The 16517-nt window shown below is 44.3% G+C and overlaps 1 protein-coding gene and 1 long non-coding RNA gene across 3 annotated transcripts in view; one reads left to right on the top strand and one right to left on the bottom strand.

Annotated features, from left to right (window-relative positions):
* Nucleotides 1-16517, bottom strand: part of LOC115601133 — a 38489-nt gene that overhangs the window by 7254 nt on the left and 14718 nt on the right. Inside the window, exons 3-5 of the long non-coding RNA XR_003989247.1 lie at nt 15164-15307; nt 14424-14606; nt 8139-8250 (exon numbers count right to left, since the gene is read on the bottom strand). This is a non-coding gene — a long non-coding RNA (uncharacterized LOC115601133). The remainder of the gene's footprint in view (nt 1-8138; nt 8251-14423; nt 14607-15163; nt 15308-16517) is intronic.
* MYO5B (myosin VB) overlaps nt 1-16517 on the top strand; it is a 149790-nt gene that overhangs the window by 122580 nt on the left and 10693 nt on the right. The window contains exons 27-31 of one of the 2 annotated variants that reach the window (XM_030470704.1): nt 249-311; nt 4564-4803; nt 5622-5719; nt 12932-13009; nt 15938-16136. In XM_030470704.1, coding sequence (XP_030326564.1) covers nt 249-311; nt 4564-4803; nt 5622-5719; nt 12932-13009; nt 15938-16136 — 678 coding nt within the window. The remainder of the gene's footprint in view (nt 1-248; nt 312-4563; nt 4804-5621; nt 5720-12931; nt 13010-15937; nt 16137-16517) is intronic. The other variant, XM_030470705.1, reaches the window with a different exon arrangement.

Below are 16517 nucleotides of genomic sequence, written 5' to 3'. Positions count from 1 at the left end.
GCTGCACAGAGCCACAGTTGTCAAGATATTAATGAGAGATTAATCCATTTTCTCTTGAAGTGGCTCCTGCCCCACTACATGTTGCTGAGACTCGGTGTAATGGCAATTGATAACATTATTACGGTTGAGCTGGCCGGTAGCTCTGTGGCAGGGCTGGCTGTTGATGGAGACTTGCCTAGCCATCCTGTGCTGTAAGCCAGTTCCTCTGGCTGCTTTTAAATATAAACTTATCTCTTTAATCCATGCAGGTGACAGAAATGAAGACTGAAGTGACTTCAGAGCAGGAGGATTTTGCATACAACAGTCTGAAGGTGAGTGAGAAGCTCCTGCTTAGCGTTGCAACCTGTTGCATGGCTCCAACAGCCCTAACAAATTGTCTGAATGTGTTAATAACCTAAAACCTCCTGTAGTTTGCTCTGGCTATTTGACATGCAGTTGGAAAACTGCAGCTCTCCATCAGCTCCTGGGCCTGGGGTGGGCTCACAGATGTTTCCCTGTGGCAACATCTGCTTTGTGATGATCTACTTGTTTCTGAATCATCTATGGTAGTAACAAGCCCGTTTATGGCAAAAAGTGCTTTTTTCACTGCACATATTCCCACTGAGACTTTTTTGGGTTTCCTTTGACATGACACTGCAGTAGGTATGAATTCTCGCAGCTGAAGACCAACATGTTTTGTGTTCCAGGCTCCAACGCTGCTTTTTGTCTGATTTACTTGCATTCCCAAGGTGCCACTCATGACAAAATCAAGTAAAACTGCTGCATGGATTGCAGTAACAGCCTCCATCTCCCAGCAGAAGGGACCTTAAAGCTCATCCAGTTCCAACCCCTGCCACGGGCAGGGACACCTTCCACTAGAGCAGGTTGCTCCAAGCCCCTGTGTCCAACCTGGCCTTGAACACTGCCAGGGATGGGGCAGCCACAGCTTCTCTGGGAGAAGTCTGTGCCAGCGCCTCAGCACCCTCACGGGGAAGAACTTCTGCCTAAGAGCTCATCTCAATCTAGTCTTCCCAGTTATTGCCCCATTTTACCATTTATCTTGTCCGCAAGTTCTAAATCCTTACACTTCTGCATCAATTATTTTCTCCCTGCAACATACAGAGTGACTGAAACCTGCTAGGCTTCTACTGTGGCTTGTGTGGCCTGTGTCCTCCTTCTCTAACTGTACCCAAATACTGCTGGTCTTGACTGTTAGGCCAATTCTTAAGTCCCTGATATTCAGAAAACTGAGAGAAAACTCTGTATTTATATTCTAGGATAGGCTCTGCGGGGGAATTTTTTTAAAAAATATAGTTAAGGATGAAGAGTCAGTTTTGGGGGAGTTAAGGATGTTCCTTAGTCTCTTTTAGTACTTTGTGATCTGAGCCTTCACTGTTTCTGTTCACTTTTGAGTCCCATTCAAGATATTATTGAAATGTACACCCCCTTGAGTGTGACAATATAATGTGTAGGTGTTAGTGGATGGCCTTGAGGGCTTGGTTTTTGCAACCAGCACATGGTTTGCTACTTCATACATGTATACTGTCATCTAGCTTGTTTCTTTTTGTAACACTGCAAAGAAATGTAAGACACTTGGTCTAACACTGATATATTTACAGAAAGCATAGATTCGGAATCCTTTGCAATGGATAAATACAGTTTTCAGTAGATAGTGTCCCAAGGTATGCCCACCAGGTATTTGGTTAGCCATGATGCAGGGCTGGAGGGATATGAAACGTCTCCCTGATGGGAGATGTGTCCCTGAGTAACATCTATACAACAAAAAGTTCCCCAGGGAAAAATGTATTTTCTGGCTTGTTTTTTTTCAGGCTGGGAAAGTAGGAGTGGGAATGAAAGCACGTTGCCCTGACTCTGTGTTCCTAGCAGGAGCACAATGCATAGTTGAAGACCTCCTCACTCTTCGCATAGCTGGGATGTTTGTTTCATCCCTTAGACTTGGAAGCTCATCATAAAAAAGCTTCTAGAGGACTTTATTTTCTTTTCCCATTGAGTACCAGAACAAGAAGAGAGGGCAAATTCCTGCCATGGCAGTGCTAACCTCTGCTTAAACAGGCTCATACTTCATCCTGCACCACTATAAAAGCCCCTTCGTAAAGAGTGAGGCTGTTCCCATCACCGTTAGTGCTTGGGTACCCCTTTCACACCTCCATAATGCTGTACTTGTTGGGACAAGTGTGAGTTCAAGTTCGGGATGTTCTGACTGTATAATTTGTCAAATAAATAGGCATACTGGACTGTGCTGAAGACACAGCACAAGTAAAGATCTCCTTTTCCACATTCAAAGCATTTTATTCTATATCTTCTGTTCTGCCATCACTGATGATAATGGAAAAAGGGTGTATGGGCAGGGGGCAGTGGACGACTTGCCCATGTCTATAGATATTTTATTATTGTTCCATGAAATGCAGCGAGAAAGGAGTAGGAAATGAATTTAAATGTAAACTGTGAACAGAGCCCAGGTCATGAGCTCTTGGAGCAGGGTTGTTGGTTCCTGCTTTCTTTCCTGATCTTCCTGGCTTCACTTCTAACCCAAGGACAGCTTGATACAACCAGTCTCTGTAGTCAGCAGTGTGGCCGACCCATTTTAGAATAAAAAAGAGAAAGAAGAAGGGAAAGACATGGAGGAGGAAGGGAAAGAAAAAGAAAAGCAGGGGGTTTACCCTGCAAATAACAAAAATCACAGAAGCTACTTGTGTAGAAAAGCAGGTAATTGCTTTCATCTTACGCTTAACCTGTCTCTGGCTTGATCAGAAAAGAGTGGAAAGTGAGTTGATGCTTTAGCCACATAGCAAGAAGAGTTAAACCCAGTCTGGTATCAATTTCCCACACTTTCCACACGCTTGTTTTAAAACACAGTTATAGCAAAACCATTGTCTCATACACTCCCTTTGCTGAGCTGTGATTAATGTGGCTGTGAAGGAATTTCTGGATCTAAAGTGTTTCTTGCTCTTTTTTTGTGTGTGTGTGTGTGTTTTCTTTTTTTAATGACAGATGGTATAAAGTACCTAAATATGCTCTCTTACTGATGATGTTGGTTCAGCTAAGAGTATGCTGGCTGTCCAGATGCCAGATCAGCTATTCTGTTCACACCTCTGCTGTGATAAGGCATGCTATTTATAATTTGTAAGGATTTATAATTGTAACACCCGTTTCCTATGGAAACGAGGTTTACACAGCTGTGCTAGCTACACATTGTATAAATTGTATAAATTGGTCCCATCCCCCTATCCCCAGCCATTTTTGGAGTCATTAGCTCGCCTCAGCCAAAGCTGATAACGCAGCAGATATCCCACAGATAAGAGGGACTGTGTAAGAAAGGTGTGGAAAGGGTCAAAAGGCCCCAGGGAGAGAGAAGTACCTGGATCTAAGTGGGGAAGGAGCTTGTGCTATTGTAGACATAAGAGAATCCACATGGATGGAAATCTGTCCCTAGGAAAGAGCTGACCCCAAATCAGTCAGACACCAGACTTTGTCTTCGGATGTCTTGGGTTTTGCTGTGTGGTAGCTGGATATGGATTCCGTTGGGTTTTAGTGTGGTCTAAGAGGTCTGGGTGCATGAGGGGGCAGTTCTGGGTGCCACCCTGCAGCAGTTGGTGCTGGAGGATCTGGTGCAGAGAGGACGTGGGTTGTTGGGATTTGGGCTGTGAGCAGGACCCCAGCAGCCTGGCTCCCTCCCTGTCTATGACCCATAGCAAGGACTGCCCCATCCACAGGAGCAGAGCTGCTCTTGACCCAGCTGGGATGCTCCAGGTGGGTTTTGGATGCTGGCAAAGAGCTGCCAGAGGTGGTGGTATCACCTGCAAACAAAGCTTCATGGCGAGATACTGAAATAAAGGCTGTCTTAGCTGCTGGAGTTTTATTCTTCCATCTTCTACTGTCATGCAAAAGCAAATAAGCCCTTCAGTTGTCTCTGCAAACACAGTGAAGCTCGTTCATCATTATTCAGGAGGAGCTGTTGGCATCGAACTTATACAGTATTGCCCCTGCCTGTCAAGTGCCAGCAGCTGACAAGACGTCAGGGCGAGAAATCCTCCAACTGCAAACACTGCACCGGGACAGGGAAATTACAAAGTGTTTGAGAAAAGAAGCTGTAGTGGGAATTCACGCAGCCCTAGCTCAGCTAACGGGATGTCTGTCATGATGAAGGGTCATGTAAATCAACATCTTCCAGCTTACCTAATGAATATGAAAGATGAGCTAAACGTTGTGGAGCTGGTCATGATTTCTAGATTGAGAAGGAAAAGGGGTGGAGAAGAGACAAACGTGTTTGGCTTTTTTAATGGCTTGCTTTTGTGTTTAAAACCAATGCCAACAAATAAAAAATCTCCCCTGTGTCACCCTGTAGTGTTCTTATTAAATAGCAACAGGCTACTGGTTACAGCAAAAATCTGAACCACATGTGGCTGGTCTGGCAGCAAAAAACAGATCCTGGCGTGAACTGATCGTGAACTGATCGTTCAGCTGTGGTCATCGGTAACTGAGTTACCTTAGAGGTATCTCAGAAAAGGATGAGGCACTGCAAGACAGTTTATCTAAACTGGTTAATGGCTTGGTATTTTCCAGAGGCAAGAGCTGGAGTCGGAGAACAAGAAGCTGAAGAATGAACTTAATGAGCTGAGGAAAGCTATTGCAGACCGAGCAACCCAGAACAACTCGTCCAACGATATTCAGGACAGTTATAACCTGTTACTGAACCAGCTGAAATTGGCCAATGAGGAGTTGGAAGTGAGGAAGGAAGAGGTGCTCATCCTGAGGACACAGATTATGAAGGGAGCCCAGCAAAAGGAGACGGGGAAAAACATGGTAATGGAGAGGGTAATGGGTTTTCTTTTCCATTTCCCATTCTGTTGCTGGGAATTCTCTGACTGCCTGAGCAATGCCATTTCTGCTTTGGTAGGCTCTGTGTGGCAGGATGGCGCTGAGAGGTTGTAGCAGGTTCTGCAGGGTTGTGGGATGTTCTGCCTATGGATAAGATACAGTCCATGACATCTTTTCAGACAGCCTGGGAGGATATGCCCCATGGTGGTCTGTACTGCTGTAAGGTGCTTGACACTGTACTTGATGAGGTCTGGCGAGCCCACACCAAGGAAGAGCTTCTCCAAAGCCTGCACTGAGGTGTGGTGGTCTGAGGTGCTCCTGCTGACATTTTGTGACAACTGGCTTATTCTGCAAGGAAATGGGATGGGGAAAAAGAGCTTCTGGACCAGATTCTGCTCACTGGATGTGGTGCAGCTGTAATGTGTTTCTGCTGGTGTGTGGGAAACAAGGGAGCCTGTCCTATCACAGTCATTTGAAGGCTTTTTGTTCAGAGCCTGTTCCAATGGAAGAGTACATTTTCTGAACTCCTTCACTTGGGCTTTTTAATTCACTGCCTAGTTATTCCTTGAGGTTTTGCTATGTTTTGTATTTCAGTCCACACCACCCCTCTTATCTCCCTCCCAGGTTCACTGCATCCTCCTTCCATCTCCTAATCTCTGCTGCTGTCTGTTTGCATGCATGTGAATTCATAGAAACTTTCTAGTGTGATGGAGGCCTCAGGGAAGTTTTGGTATTGGGAACTTTGAAATACAAGAAGAGATGTGCAGGATGTCATGCTGCTGTGTTTTGCATGTTGAATTTAGGAGAGCATCACCAACGATGCCAGATGGCCGAACAGTGATAAGCACATTGATCAGGAGGATGCGATTGAAGCCTACCAGGGGATGTGTGAGACGAATCGGTAAGTGTGGACCACTTTGCAGCAGCAGGAGGGGCTGACCAAACGACCAAAATATGAGAGGTGGGATCCAGAACAAAATTAACACTGTGTTTTAGAGATACAAGCTTCTGGATTGTGTTCTGCGCCTTGGGTCAAGGATGGGGCATAAAGGACCAGACACACACGTCTTGTAATCAGTGAGGAGCACAACTCGTTGAGGTAGTGTATCCACAAAGGAAGGGAGATACTGGTCAGGCAGAAAAGCCAACATGGAAGTGAGCAGAACTGGGTTTTGAGTTTGCTTCCAGTACGTAAATAGCAGAAGACTAGGATTTGGGATATATTTAAGAGTTACTTCGTAGAATTACAGATTCACAGACTGATTTGAGTTGGAAGAGATCTGAAAGCTCACCCAGTTCCAGCCCCCTGCCACAGGCAGGGACACCTTCCACTAGAGCAGGTTGCTCCAAGCCCCTGTGTCCAACCTGGCCTTGAACACTGCCAGGGATGGGGCAGCCACAGCTTCTCTGGGAAAAGTCTGTGCCAGCGCCTCAGCACCCTCACAGGGAAGAGCTTCTGCCTCAGAGCTCATCTCAATCTCCCCTCTGGCAGGTTAAAGCCATTCCCCTTGGCCTGTCCCTACAGGCCCTTGTCCAAAGCCCCTCTCCAGGTTTCCTGGAGCCCCTTTAGGCGCTGGAGCTGCTCTAAGGTGTCCCCTTCAGGAGCCTTCTCTTCTCCAGGCTGCCCCAGCCCAGCTCTCTCAGCCTGGCTCCAGAGCAGAGCTGCTCCAGCCCTCGCAGCAGCTCCGGGGCCTCCTCTGGCCTCGCTCCAGCAGCTCCACGTCCCTCTTGTGCTGTTGCCCCAGAGCTGGACCAGGACTGCAGGGGGGGTCTCCCCAGAGCGCAGCAGCGGGGCAGAATGACCTCCCTTGACCTGCTGCTCACGCTCTGGGGGTGCAGCCCTTCAAGTAAGTGCTCATACTAGGCTTGGAAGACAGCACACTTCCCCTCTTGTTTTCCAGAGGCAAATGATGATCTTTAAATAATCTTAAAGATGATCTTTAAGGTCGCTTCCAACCCAAACACTTCTATAATTCTATGAAAAACCTGCAATGGTGAACTGAGGTAATGAACATACGCTGTGCTCTCTGGCAACACCCACATTATTGATTTTCTTGCATCTAAACTGAGAGTTGGGAACTTTTGTTTGATTACAGGTTTTACCATAGCAAGGGTTATTATTGTGAACGTGTGTCTATCCTTATAGTAACCATGGGCCTATATTGCAAAGCATTCCGGGAGTCCTTGCAGCTATTCAGGACACCAAACAAAAAAGTACTGTCTTGCAAGAAGACAAAATTACATGGATTGAAAAGCAAGACAATATATAAAGTAAATTTATTTTACTGCAAGGAACTTGAATGTTCATCATCTTTTCTCTTGGCAAATACAGATGTTTGAGGCTTTTTCCCCTAAATAATTTGCATTCAGTGAGGTAGTCAGAAGACCAAATCATTGCAAATGAGTGCAATGGCACACTATTATGAGTTATTAAAATGAGTTTTAATAACACAATACACTGCGCCATTTTGTAAACTGGCTGCAGAAGTTTGTTAGCATTCCAGGCTAGGAAAGCCTGGACTTAATTAGGATTTTATTCATACCTGTATGAATATGAGCAAAGGCACACCGTCTCTGAATGTAATGTGAAAAACTGTGAAGAGTTGCTTAATGCTTTCAGGACTGGATGGCCAAAAAGGTGCAGTGGGAAATCCATGCGCCTCGCTTGATGTGCAAAAATTCAATGTATATACAGCTTTTGTACATTGTAGTGACAGGACAAGGGGGAATGGCTTTAACCTGCCAGAGGGGAGACTGAGATGAGCTCTCAGGCAGAAGTTGTTCCCTGTGAGGGTGCTGAGGTGCTGGCACAGGATGCCCAGAGAAGCTGTGGCTGCCCCATCCCTGGCAGTGTTCAAGGCCAGGTTGGACACAGGGGCTTGGAGCAACCTGCTCTAGTGGAAGGTGTCCCTGCTCATGGCAGGGGCTTGGAACTGGATGAGCTTTAAGGTCCCTTCCAACACAAACCATTCCATGAGTCTATGATTCTGTACAGCTGTGCAGTCAATTTTGGTTATAGTGTCTGTGCTGTATGTCCCTTAAAATTCCTGCCACAGTATGGGCTGGATTTACTGAATTCGCATCTATTTTACTTCTTGGAAAGCCCTGAGAGAACCTGTGGAGACCTAGTGTACGAGTACAAAGATGGGCTTGCTGGAAGGGCTGGGTTCCACACGCATTGCATTTAAACATAACTTGAAACCCTGGTGGCTGGAGTGAGGCTCTGCCCATACTAGTTCTGCCACATTTCACTTTGGGCTGGGGGCCTGGAGGAGTGGGGATTGTTGGGGTCCAGGACTCTTGTGACAAGGGTTTCTCACCTAGACATCACGTCTGGCTGGATCAGGACCAGGGTTTGGGGTTTTTTCCAGTTTGTTGCCATTGCACGTTTGTTCTCCTGAAGTGAATTTCCTGATGAAATTTCTGCACCTCCTGCAGAAAAAGTGAGATTGATTTAAACATCACCTTTTTGTCAGTAAATCAATGAGGCTTGGTGTGCTTCTACTGCAAGGTATGTTTTTTGGTCACTTAATGCATTCTGTGGATTTTCTCTTGATTTCCTTCCAACTTTCTCCTGGAGATGTAGGCACTGGTACGGGATGTGAAATCCCATTATCAGGCATAGCTTTCGTTACTCCCTAAACTGAATTTTCCAGTATGCCATGTGTAGGGAGGGTTAGTTTGTGTTCAGGTGCTGGTGAAGGAGTTTGAGACAAAGTAAGAGTTGCTGCTTTCGTAGAACATGTGCCTGACCAGGTTGTATCACTGTTCCCCAGCAGTCATCAATATTTAGCCATTCTGGAGTACGTGTTGTTTGCTTTCACTCAGCCTGCCAAGAGACTTTGGTCCTTGGAACTAGATAGTCTTTAAGGTCCCTTCCAACACAAACCATTATATTATTCTATGATTCTTTGGCTGCTCTGGTTTCCAGACTTAACAGCTTCTGCAGGGAGGATTGAATCAAGCATGTAAATCATTAGAAATTCTGCAATGATCTAATTTTCCACAAGAGTACAAATCTCTTTCCTTGCAACCGCACAGGTGAGCTGCAATTTAAGAAGTTTGTGTGATCAGGCCTTGGTGATTTTTTGGCCTCTTAAGATTGGGGAGGGGAAATCTGCTGTGTCCAGGCTCAGTTTCTTATTATCTCTCTTGTCTGCCTCTCATATGAAGGTTGGCTGGAGCTTGGCTCATGTAATACGGTAGCAGTAGCTCTATGCGTATCACCCTGATTTCTGCAGTGATTTATCCAGTGGCTGATTAATCAGAACCAGCTTCCCAGTTATATGGTTCCCTGTGCATTTGTTTGTATATCGAGTTGATTTTTAAACTGCAGGCTGCAGTCGATGGCAATAAAACAAAAGCTATGGGAGCATGGATTATTGTATTCATGGATATAAATTATATCTCTTCCACCCAGCACAAATTCACATTCTTACTCTAGACTCAAGTGTGTCAGCATGAGAAATAAAACTGTTTTCTCCTTCTAATCTTGATCACTAAATATTTTAATGGAAAGCTTTCCTGCTGGGATTGCGATTCTCAAGTGGGACTAATAAGCAAGAGCCACTTTTTCTCCCACCTGCGCTGCAAGAAGCATTTCTATTTCTCTTTACCCCAATCCCTCTCATTTTGAGGGCAGTTTCTAACTGAGGTGGATGCTCTTCCACCGGTCCAGTCTGACTGATGTGGTAAAGCCATGGTCCACTCCTAACTTGAAGTCATCATGTCTTAGCTACATAGCCTGCGGATGGAGCATGGCTTTACCTTGGTAGGAGATAGACCTTTTATTCACTCTATGTCTATATAATCCAGGAGTTTTAAATACAGCAGCAGGAAAACAGGAAAAACTACCAGGTGCCGCTAACCCTGCCCATGCAGCAGTTCTTTCTCCACGCTGCTCTCAGGGGAAAGCTGTTTGATGCCAGGTCAAGGGGAAGTTTGAGTTAAAAACAGCCCCTTATAAATGCAGTGAGGTCAGCATTTTATTATTTCCCCCCACCCCCTTTTTTTTTCCTGACTTTCAACTGCTAAAGGGTAAAGCATCAAGTTAGTTTCCAGCTAATTTTCAGCTTCACTAACAAATGTAAAGCTAAGTAGGCTTTTTGTTCCCTGTTTCAGTTCTTGGGATCTTTCTTTCAAGCCTGTTTTGATCTTGGTGGAAAGTTAGAGCCAACAAAAGACCAGGTGATGATGTTAGAGATAATAACCTGGCAGCTCAAAGCGGATCAGGCTGTCTTTGAAATTAACTTCTATGATAACTTCCAAGTGATTTCTGTAGAGTACATGGCTTTTTTCTTTCTTCTGGGTAACTCCCACCTGCAGCTGCAGCGCAAAGTCAAGGACTTCACGTGGAGGATGCTTTTGCAGCTGGAAGAGGCTATCCCATGGGAAAGGGTTCATATCTCTGCTTACCGCTCTCCAATGTGTCTCTTTTTATCACTGCTTCCCACTCTGTCCTGTATCTAATCTGTGATGTGCATTAGTTTTCCACTTAATTAAAGAAAAAAAAAAAAGGCACATCTGTGTTTGAAAATGAAATATCCTTTCTTCTTTATTAAGAGATGATAATGATCTGAAGATGATAAAAATAACATCTCTGGGGTTGGGTGTATGTGCACCTCCTTTAAGCCTTGCTTAAGCTTGCACAAGGCTACATGGAGGAGGAGAGGGAGGTGATTGGGCAGGAATTTGTCTCCTTTCATGTCTCCTTTCATGAAGACAGTTTGCCAACTGCAGGTCACCAGCTGCACTCCCAGGCCTGAACCTTCAAGATAAGGAGATAAAGGAGAAATGAGGCTTTGTAAATCATGTCCTTTCAACTCCTTTCAGCCTTATTTCTGAAAAGGATGGATTTACTCAGCATTTTACAAAATTATTTTAGAATATACAAATTACTCTAATTTTTTTGAAAGGACCCCTGTTGACTTTTAATGTATTGGTCAGTATGACCTTCTGGGGAAGGGGATCTCAATGATTTCTGAGTCAGTGCTGTGTTGATGGACATGGGCTGAATTCTGATTTCCCACAGCAGTTTTATCTTAGTATAATGGCATCCCGTCGAGCTGCTTTCCTCATTTACCACAACACAGATGATTAAAAGAAGCAGGAGAGCTATTTTCCTCCTGTTCAAGGAAGATGCATCTCTTAAAAACGCTACTCATTGTGTGAGATTTCCCATATTACTGACGTGAATAAATAGTGAGGATCCTTCCTGGGCTTTTTCTTGGGTTTCAGTGCCAAAGCACATGTTCTGTTAAGATTATCTGAACCGAAAAAAAAAAAAGGCCTTACTAACAGATAAGTCCAAATCAGACCAATAAACCTCCCTATATCAATCAGCCTATGGACCTTTTTGGAAACCTGCTATGTATGGGGTGAAAAGAAGATTTCAATTTAAATTCATGATGAATTTTCAAAATGCTAATGCCTGAAATATTTGCTAGTTTTGAGAGATGCCATGCTAATACACCAGAATAGAAGGGATGTACAAGCTGTCTGCAGTGGCGAGACACCTCTTCAGTCATTTCGTGGTGGTGCTCCAGCACCATATTTCTCACTGCTTTCCTGTTGTGAAAATTTGCTGTAGAAAGTCTTGTGTTGTTCTTTTCTACTTAAATATGCAGTGCTTTGTTTGCCAGGGAACGGCATCTGCTACACCTCTTTTCAATGCAGGAGATGCATGTTGACTTGGTTCTTTTATTCTCTGTCTGAAAGTTTAATGATATATTAAGTGATTTCTTCTTTTTTTTCGGTTGTCATTTATTTTCTTTATTATTTCCAGAAAGAAAAACTGTTTCTGAACTGACATCAAAGCCAAGTAAAATCTGGCTGTAGCAAGTGTTCCTGGTCAGGTTGACCAGCTTACATCACTCATTTGTCATGTGCTCAACACCTCATTAAAAGAGATGAATGAGTTTCCTGCCTTTTAGAACTTTAAAAAACAACAAAACCAAAAAGCACAACAAAAGTCAACAAAAACTCAACTGTTAAAAGGAAACTTTTAGTATTAAAGTGAGATGAGACATGAGGCATTTTTCTGCCTGGATGGATATAGGAGAGATTTGATCTAAAGATCCTTATATCTAAGATATAAGGAAACAAACATCCAAGGGGTGTTTGGACCTAAGGTTGCTCTGAGGAAAGGCTGATGGCTTTGACTTGATGATTGATCCTGCTGAAGTAGAAGGAAGAGAATTTATTTAGTAGAAAGACCAGTGCAAGTGTTATGTAGACCAGTGCAAGTTGCTGCAGAAGGAAGGAAATTGAGAAACTCGTCTTTAAAATGTCTTATTAGTGAGATGTGCCAGAGCATAGAAGGTCTGGAAAAGGAGTAAGCTGTTGTTCCAAGTGATCAGTATGCAGTAAAATATGGGGTTGGGTGTGTTTGCGCTGTGGGTTGGAATCGCTTGCAGGCTGTTCCAGCTTTAATTTTTGGGCAGGGAGAAGCAAGGAAGCCTGTTGGGAGCTGCTAAGGATCATTCTGTGCCTTTCATTTTACCCTGTCTTTGTTTGGGCAGCAATTCCTTACCCCTCGTGCTGACTTCTGCTCTCTCATTTATCCCTCACAGTCCTTGTTTCCTCCTCCCTGGTTTTAAAGCATAAGGTTTTCATGAGGATTTGAGCTAGCTGGTGTGATGTGGGCTTCCCAGATTTTCTTTGCAGTCATATGGGAAACAGTTTAGCTATACAGAAAGAAAAATTCAGGCTCTGACCTCCAGGAGTTGGGCTTTTTGGTAAAAACATTAACATCTCAGGAATGATGATAACCTGCTAGGAGGCTGAACTGGGTGATCTGTGATGATCCCTTCCAACCCAAATGATATTGGGTTCCTATGTTAACTGCAGTGGGTCAGGAAGGAAGGGAATGCACAAGGACATGTTTTATAGCTGGGGAGGAAGGAGAAGCTCCCTTTGCCAGGGGTATCGTATGGGGCACAGCCAGGGCATGATTCTCCTTCAGCAGGGTGGAAAAGGAAATACAGTGTAATGAAAGTGTGCTTTAAAAACAAAATTAAAATAATAGGGGTTCTGCACCTTTTCCCCTTCTATTGCAATTGACCTTTTGTCTTTCTTTGTCCTCTTGTTTCCTTTCTCTGTCCTTTGCTTCTAGCATGACTGAGGACTGGGGGTATCTCAATGAAGATGGAGAGCTCGGCTTGGCTTATCAAGGTTTAAAGCAAGTTGCCAGGTCAAACACTTTCTCTTTTCCCCACTGCTGCTTCTCCCCTCTCCCCCTTTCACTTGCCCTTTTGTTTCTTTCCCTTCCTCTGCTGTTGTCCTGTTGTCCTCTACAGGGAACTGTTGTCCTTTCTGGCAGCAGCAGGAGGTAGGAATCTGGAGGAACTGAGACCCTCCTCTAATGTTCAGAGGAGTTGTGATTCTAATTGGGCATTGCTGCTGGTGGCTATTGCCATTAATGCCTGAGTTGTGATTCAGTGAGAATTATGTTACATTAATGGGAAATAGCGTGGTAAAGGTGTTGGGAAGCTGTAATATCCAGGATGCCAAAAAAACCCCAACCCCATTTTAGATGGGGTTTGGGTTTTTTTGCAAATTGCACTAAGACATAACACCTCCCTAAAGTGCTTTCTCCCCCTTCTGGACATGCCAGAAGTGGAGTCCCCATGCTTGCATTGCGATGCTGTCTGCTTTGCATGATTGTGTGCTCCCATCCGTGCATTGTCTGTAGGTATAAGGAGGAAGGTGGACACCCAGTGCCATGCTTCCACTGCTTTACCCATGTCTGGGTCTGGTGGGCAAATATCCAGTGGGATACATAGGGGCAGTACCTGCAAATTCTGTATCTCCTGGGGATGCTGGTAGCTCTGTAATGATCTCATCTCTGAGTTAATGAACGTTTAGAAACACAGCTAGGCAGAAGGACTCCTGGATTCAACCTGGTGCTTGGAAGAGCTGATAATTAAGTGTTAAACAATCTGTGCTCTCCTACAGGGTGATTATGAGGCTCATATATATATACATATATATATTTATATATACATATAAAAGGTGAAATGAGCTGAGTAAGGACACTATAGAGAGGAAACAAGTCTTTTGTATGAAGTAGTCTAAAGTGGTCTGATGTAGAGGTATCAGAGTAAAATCAAACAATAACAGGAACAATAAAAGGGATGATTCATTTGTTTTCCAAAGCAGTGCAGGAAGTTCATAGAAGGAACATGTTTTTCTGCAGGCTGCTCACTGTTAATCTGAACCTACGTGAAGAAGTAAAATGGAAATTAAGTACTTAATATTCATTTCATGGTGGGCCTGTATTTTCCAAGCCTATTAAGAATATAACTCCTGAGATGATTACGAGGCTGCATGCATTATTGACAAGGTTTCTGTAGCAGGAAAACATGATTTTCTGTCTTTTGCTGGATATACTGATTTTGGCTGGGATAGAGATAATGGGAGCAGAGATTTGGCTGGGATAGAGAAAATGGGAGTAGAGATTGGATTGTTTAGATCTTCTAATAACAACAACAAACCCATGCCCCCGGAGAATGAGTAATACTTCTTATGCAGAGACCTTCCATAGAAAGCATGTGTTCTTTTATACAGGCTTTAAAAACAGAACAGTAAAAGAAGTCCATACTTACTTGTTTCTGCAGGGGAATTGCTCACAGGCATGAATCTCCATGAGTTTCCCAGTTTCTCCATGAGTTTCCCAGAGATGTAGCTTTCTCCCACTGGCACAGCTCCGTGTCTGTGTGTGTCTTGAGTGAATGCAAAGCTATTGACACCAGAGTCTTTCTCATCTTTGAGGATTTCCATTTGCATCACTGTCACAAAGACACAAAGCCCTTGAGCTGGGATGTAGTGTCTGTAGCTCTGCTCAGAAGAGCACAACCCTGAGCTACAGCAAGGACATGGACTTGGTTTTCTCCCTCAATCATTCCTCCTCATTGTCAACATTGCCCTGTGTAATCTGGGACTAATATTTTGCATTTTCTGGCCCTTCCTTAGAGTTCTCATACCTTCTGGATTCACTTATTTTGCTCTTCTTGAAAGACCTGGTGGACTAACAGGGAGATTTCTATTTAGCAGAGGGTAGGGAATACCATGTCACTTGCTGGGTTTGTCAATATTCCCATCAGGTGTGTACAGGAGGGGAGTTAACATCCAAGTGATGAATCATTCTTCCATTGGATTAATGGTTTAACAAATGGCTGGTTAATGCATTGACTCAATGATGTCCTACTTTAGTTCACCATTTCCCTGGCCAGGGTTGTCCTTGTGCACAGGCTCAGGCCAGAGCTTGAAGGAGACCTGTAGTAGGCGAAGAGGGAGTAGGAGAGGGTGGCAGGACAAATTATTAGAGAAAAAGTTGGGTACCCACCTAAAAGTGGGAGAAGGGCTGGTTTTGGTGGCTTCTGTCAGCTGTGTGTCATGGAGTTAGTGTTTGTTCTGTCATGGAGTAGAAGGCTTTTTTCTCCCTGCTGAAGGGTCCCGATGAACTCAGCAGCAATGTTGAAAGCAGGAACTGATGAACATGACAGAAAATCAGCAGAGAAGCTATGGCAGCCCCATCCCTGGCAGTGTTCAAGGCCAGGTTGGACACAGGGGCTTGGAGCAACCTGCTCTAGTGGAAGCTGTCCCTGCCCGTGGCGGGGGGTTGGAACTGGGTGAGCTTTAAGGTCCCTTCCAACACAAACCAGTCTGGGATTCTCTAATATTTCAAGACTACTACAGGAGTAAAGAACTGAAGTTTGAAAGGGAGTGAGCACAAAAACAAATGCCCTTCAAGCTGAGCTTTTGCAAAAAGATCACAGGTGTTGATCTGCACGGATTTCTTGCCATGCATTTGCTTTTTGCTAATGGGAAGAGTAAAGGAACCCAGATTTGTGATACCATTAGAGATAAAAGAGAACTCTTGGAATTGTTAGGGTTTTTTTCCTTTTGATCTCATGATTTTTAATTTCACAAGAATTTGATCTACAATATAGCAAATGACAGACAAATGTACCAGTAATAGCTGTAGCAACCCTTTGTGTCAGTTTTATGGAAGGTTGACTGGCAACATCTCCCAAGTTGGCCAACTTTGAAGGATGTAAACAGTGGTTACAACCACAATGCTGAAAACACAGGCTGATTGGTGTGGTCTTTTTCTCAGGTTGCTGGAAGCACAGCTTCAGGATCAGAGAAGAGAGCATGAGGAGGAGGTAGAAGCTCTGAAGAACGAGGTGGATGCAATGAAAGAAGAGATGGAGAAGCAGCAGCAGGCTTTCCTGCAGACCCTGCAGCTCTCTCCGGAGGCCCAGGTGGAGTTTGGACTTCAGCAAGAAATTACACGTCTCACCAATGAAAATCTGGTAAGAGGATGTACTGAAAACACAGCCTAAGGAAGAAGGAAAAACCCAGGCTGAGAAGAAGGAGATAGGAACCATGAAGGGGGGGGAAAGGCACTGGGGTCTCTTTCACACCTCCTTAAACTCTGCAGAATCCTTCAGCATCTCCCACTGGTGCATTTGGGAGCATTGGTACTTGGCCTTGGACTATTGTTCAATGGCTGTATGACTCTTGTGACTCCCTAGGTACTTTATTTTTCATCTTCTTTAAGCCTGTCCACTTTGTGGCACTGCCTAACAAATGAGATCACTGGGGACTCCTGTAATCTGTAGTTATGCACACGGATAACACAATCCTTTCTTCTTACTTGCATTTATTGGGAGAGTGGAGGTGCAGTGGTTACT

This window comes from Strigops habroptila, chromosome Z, assembly GCF_004027225.2.
Source record: "Strigops habroptila isolate Jane chromosome Z, bStrHab1.2.pri, whole genome shotgun sequence".
NCBI lineage: Eukaryota > Metazoa > Chordata > Aves > Psittaciformes > Psittacidae > Strigops > Strigops habroptila.
This window is presented reverse-complemented; position numbering and strand designations above follow the sequence as displayed.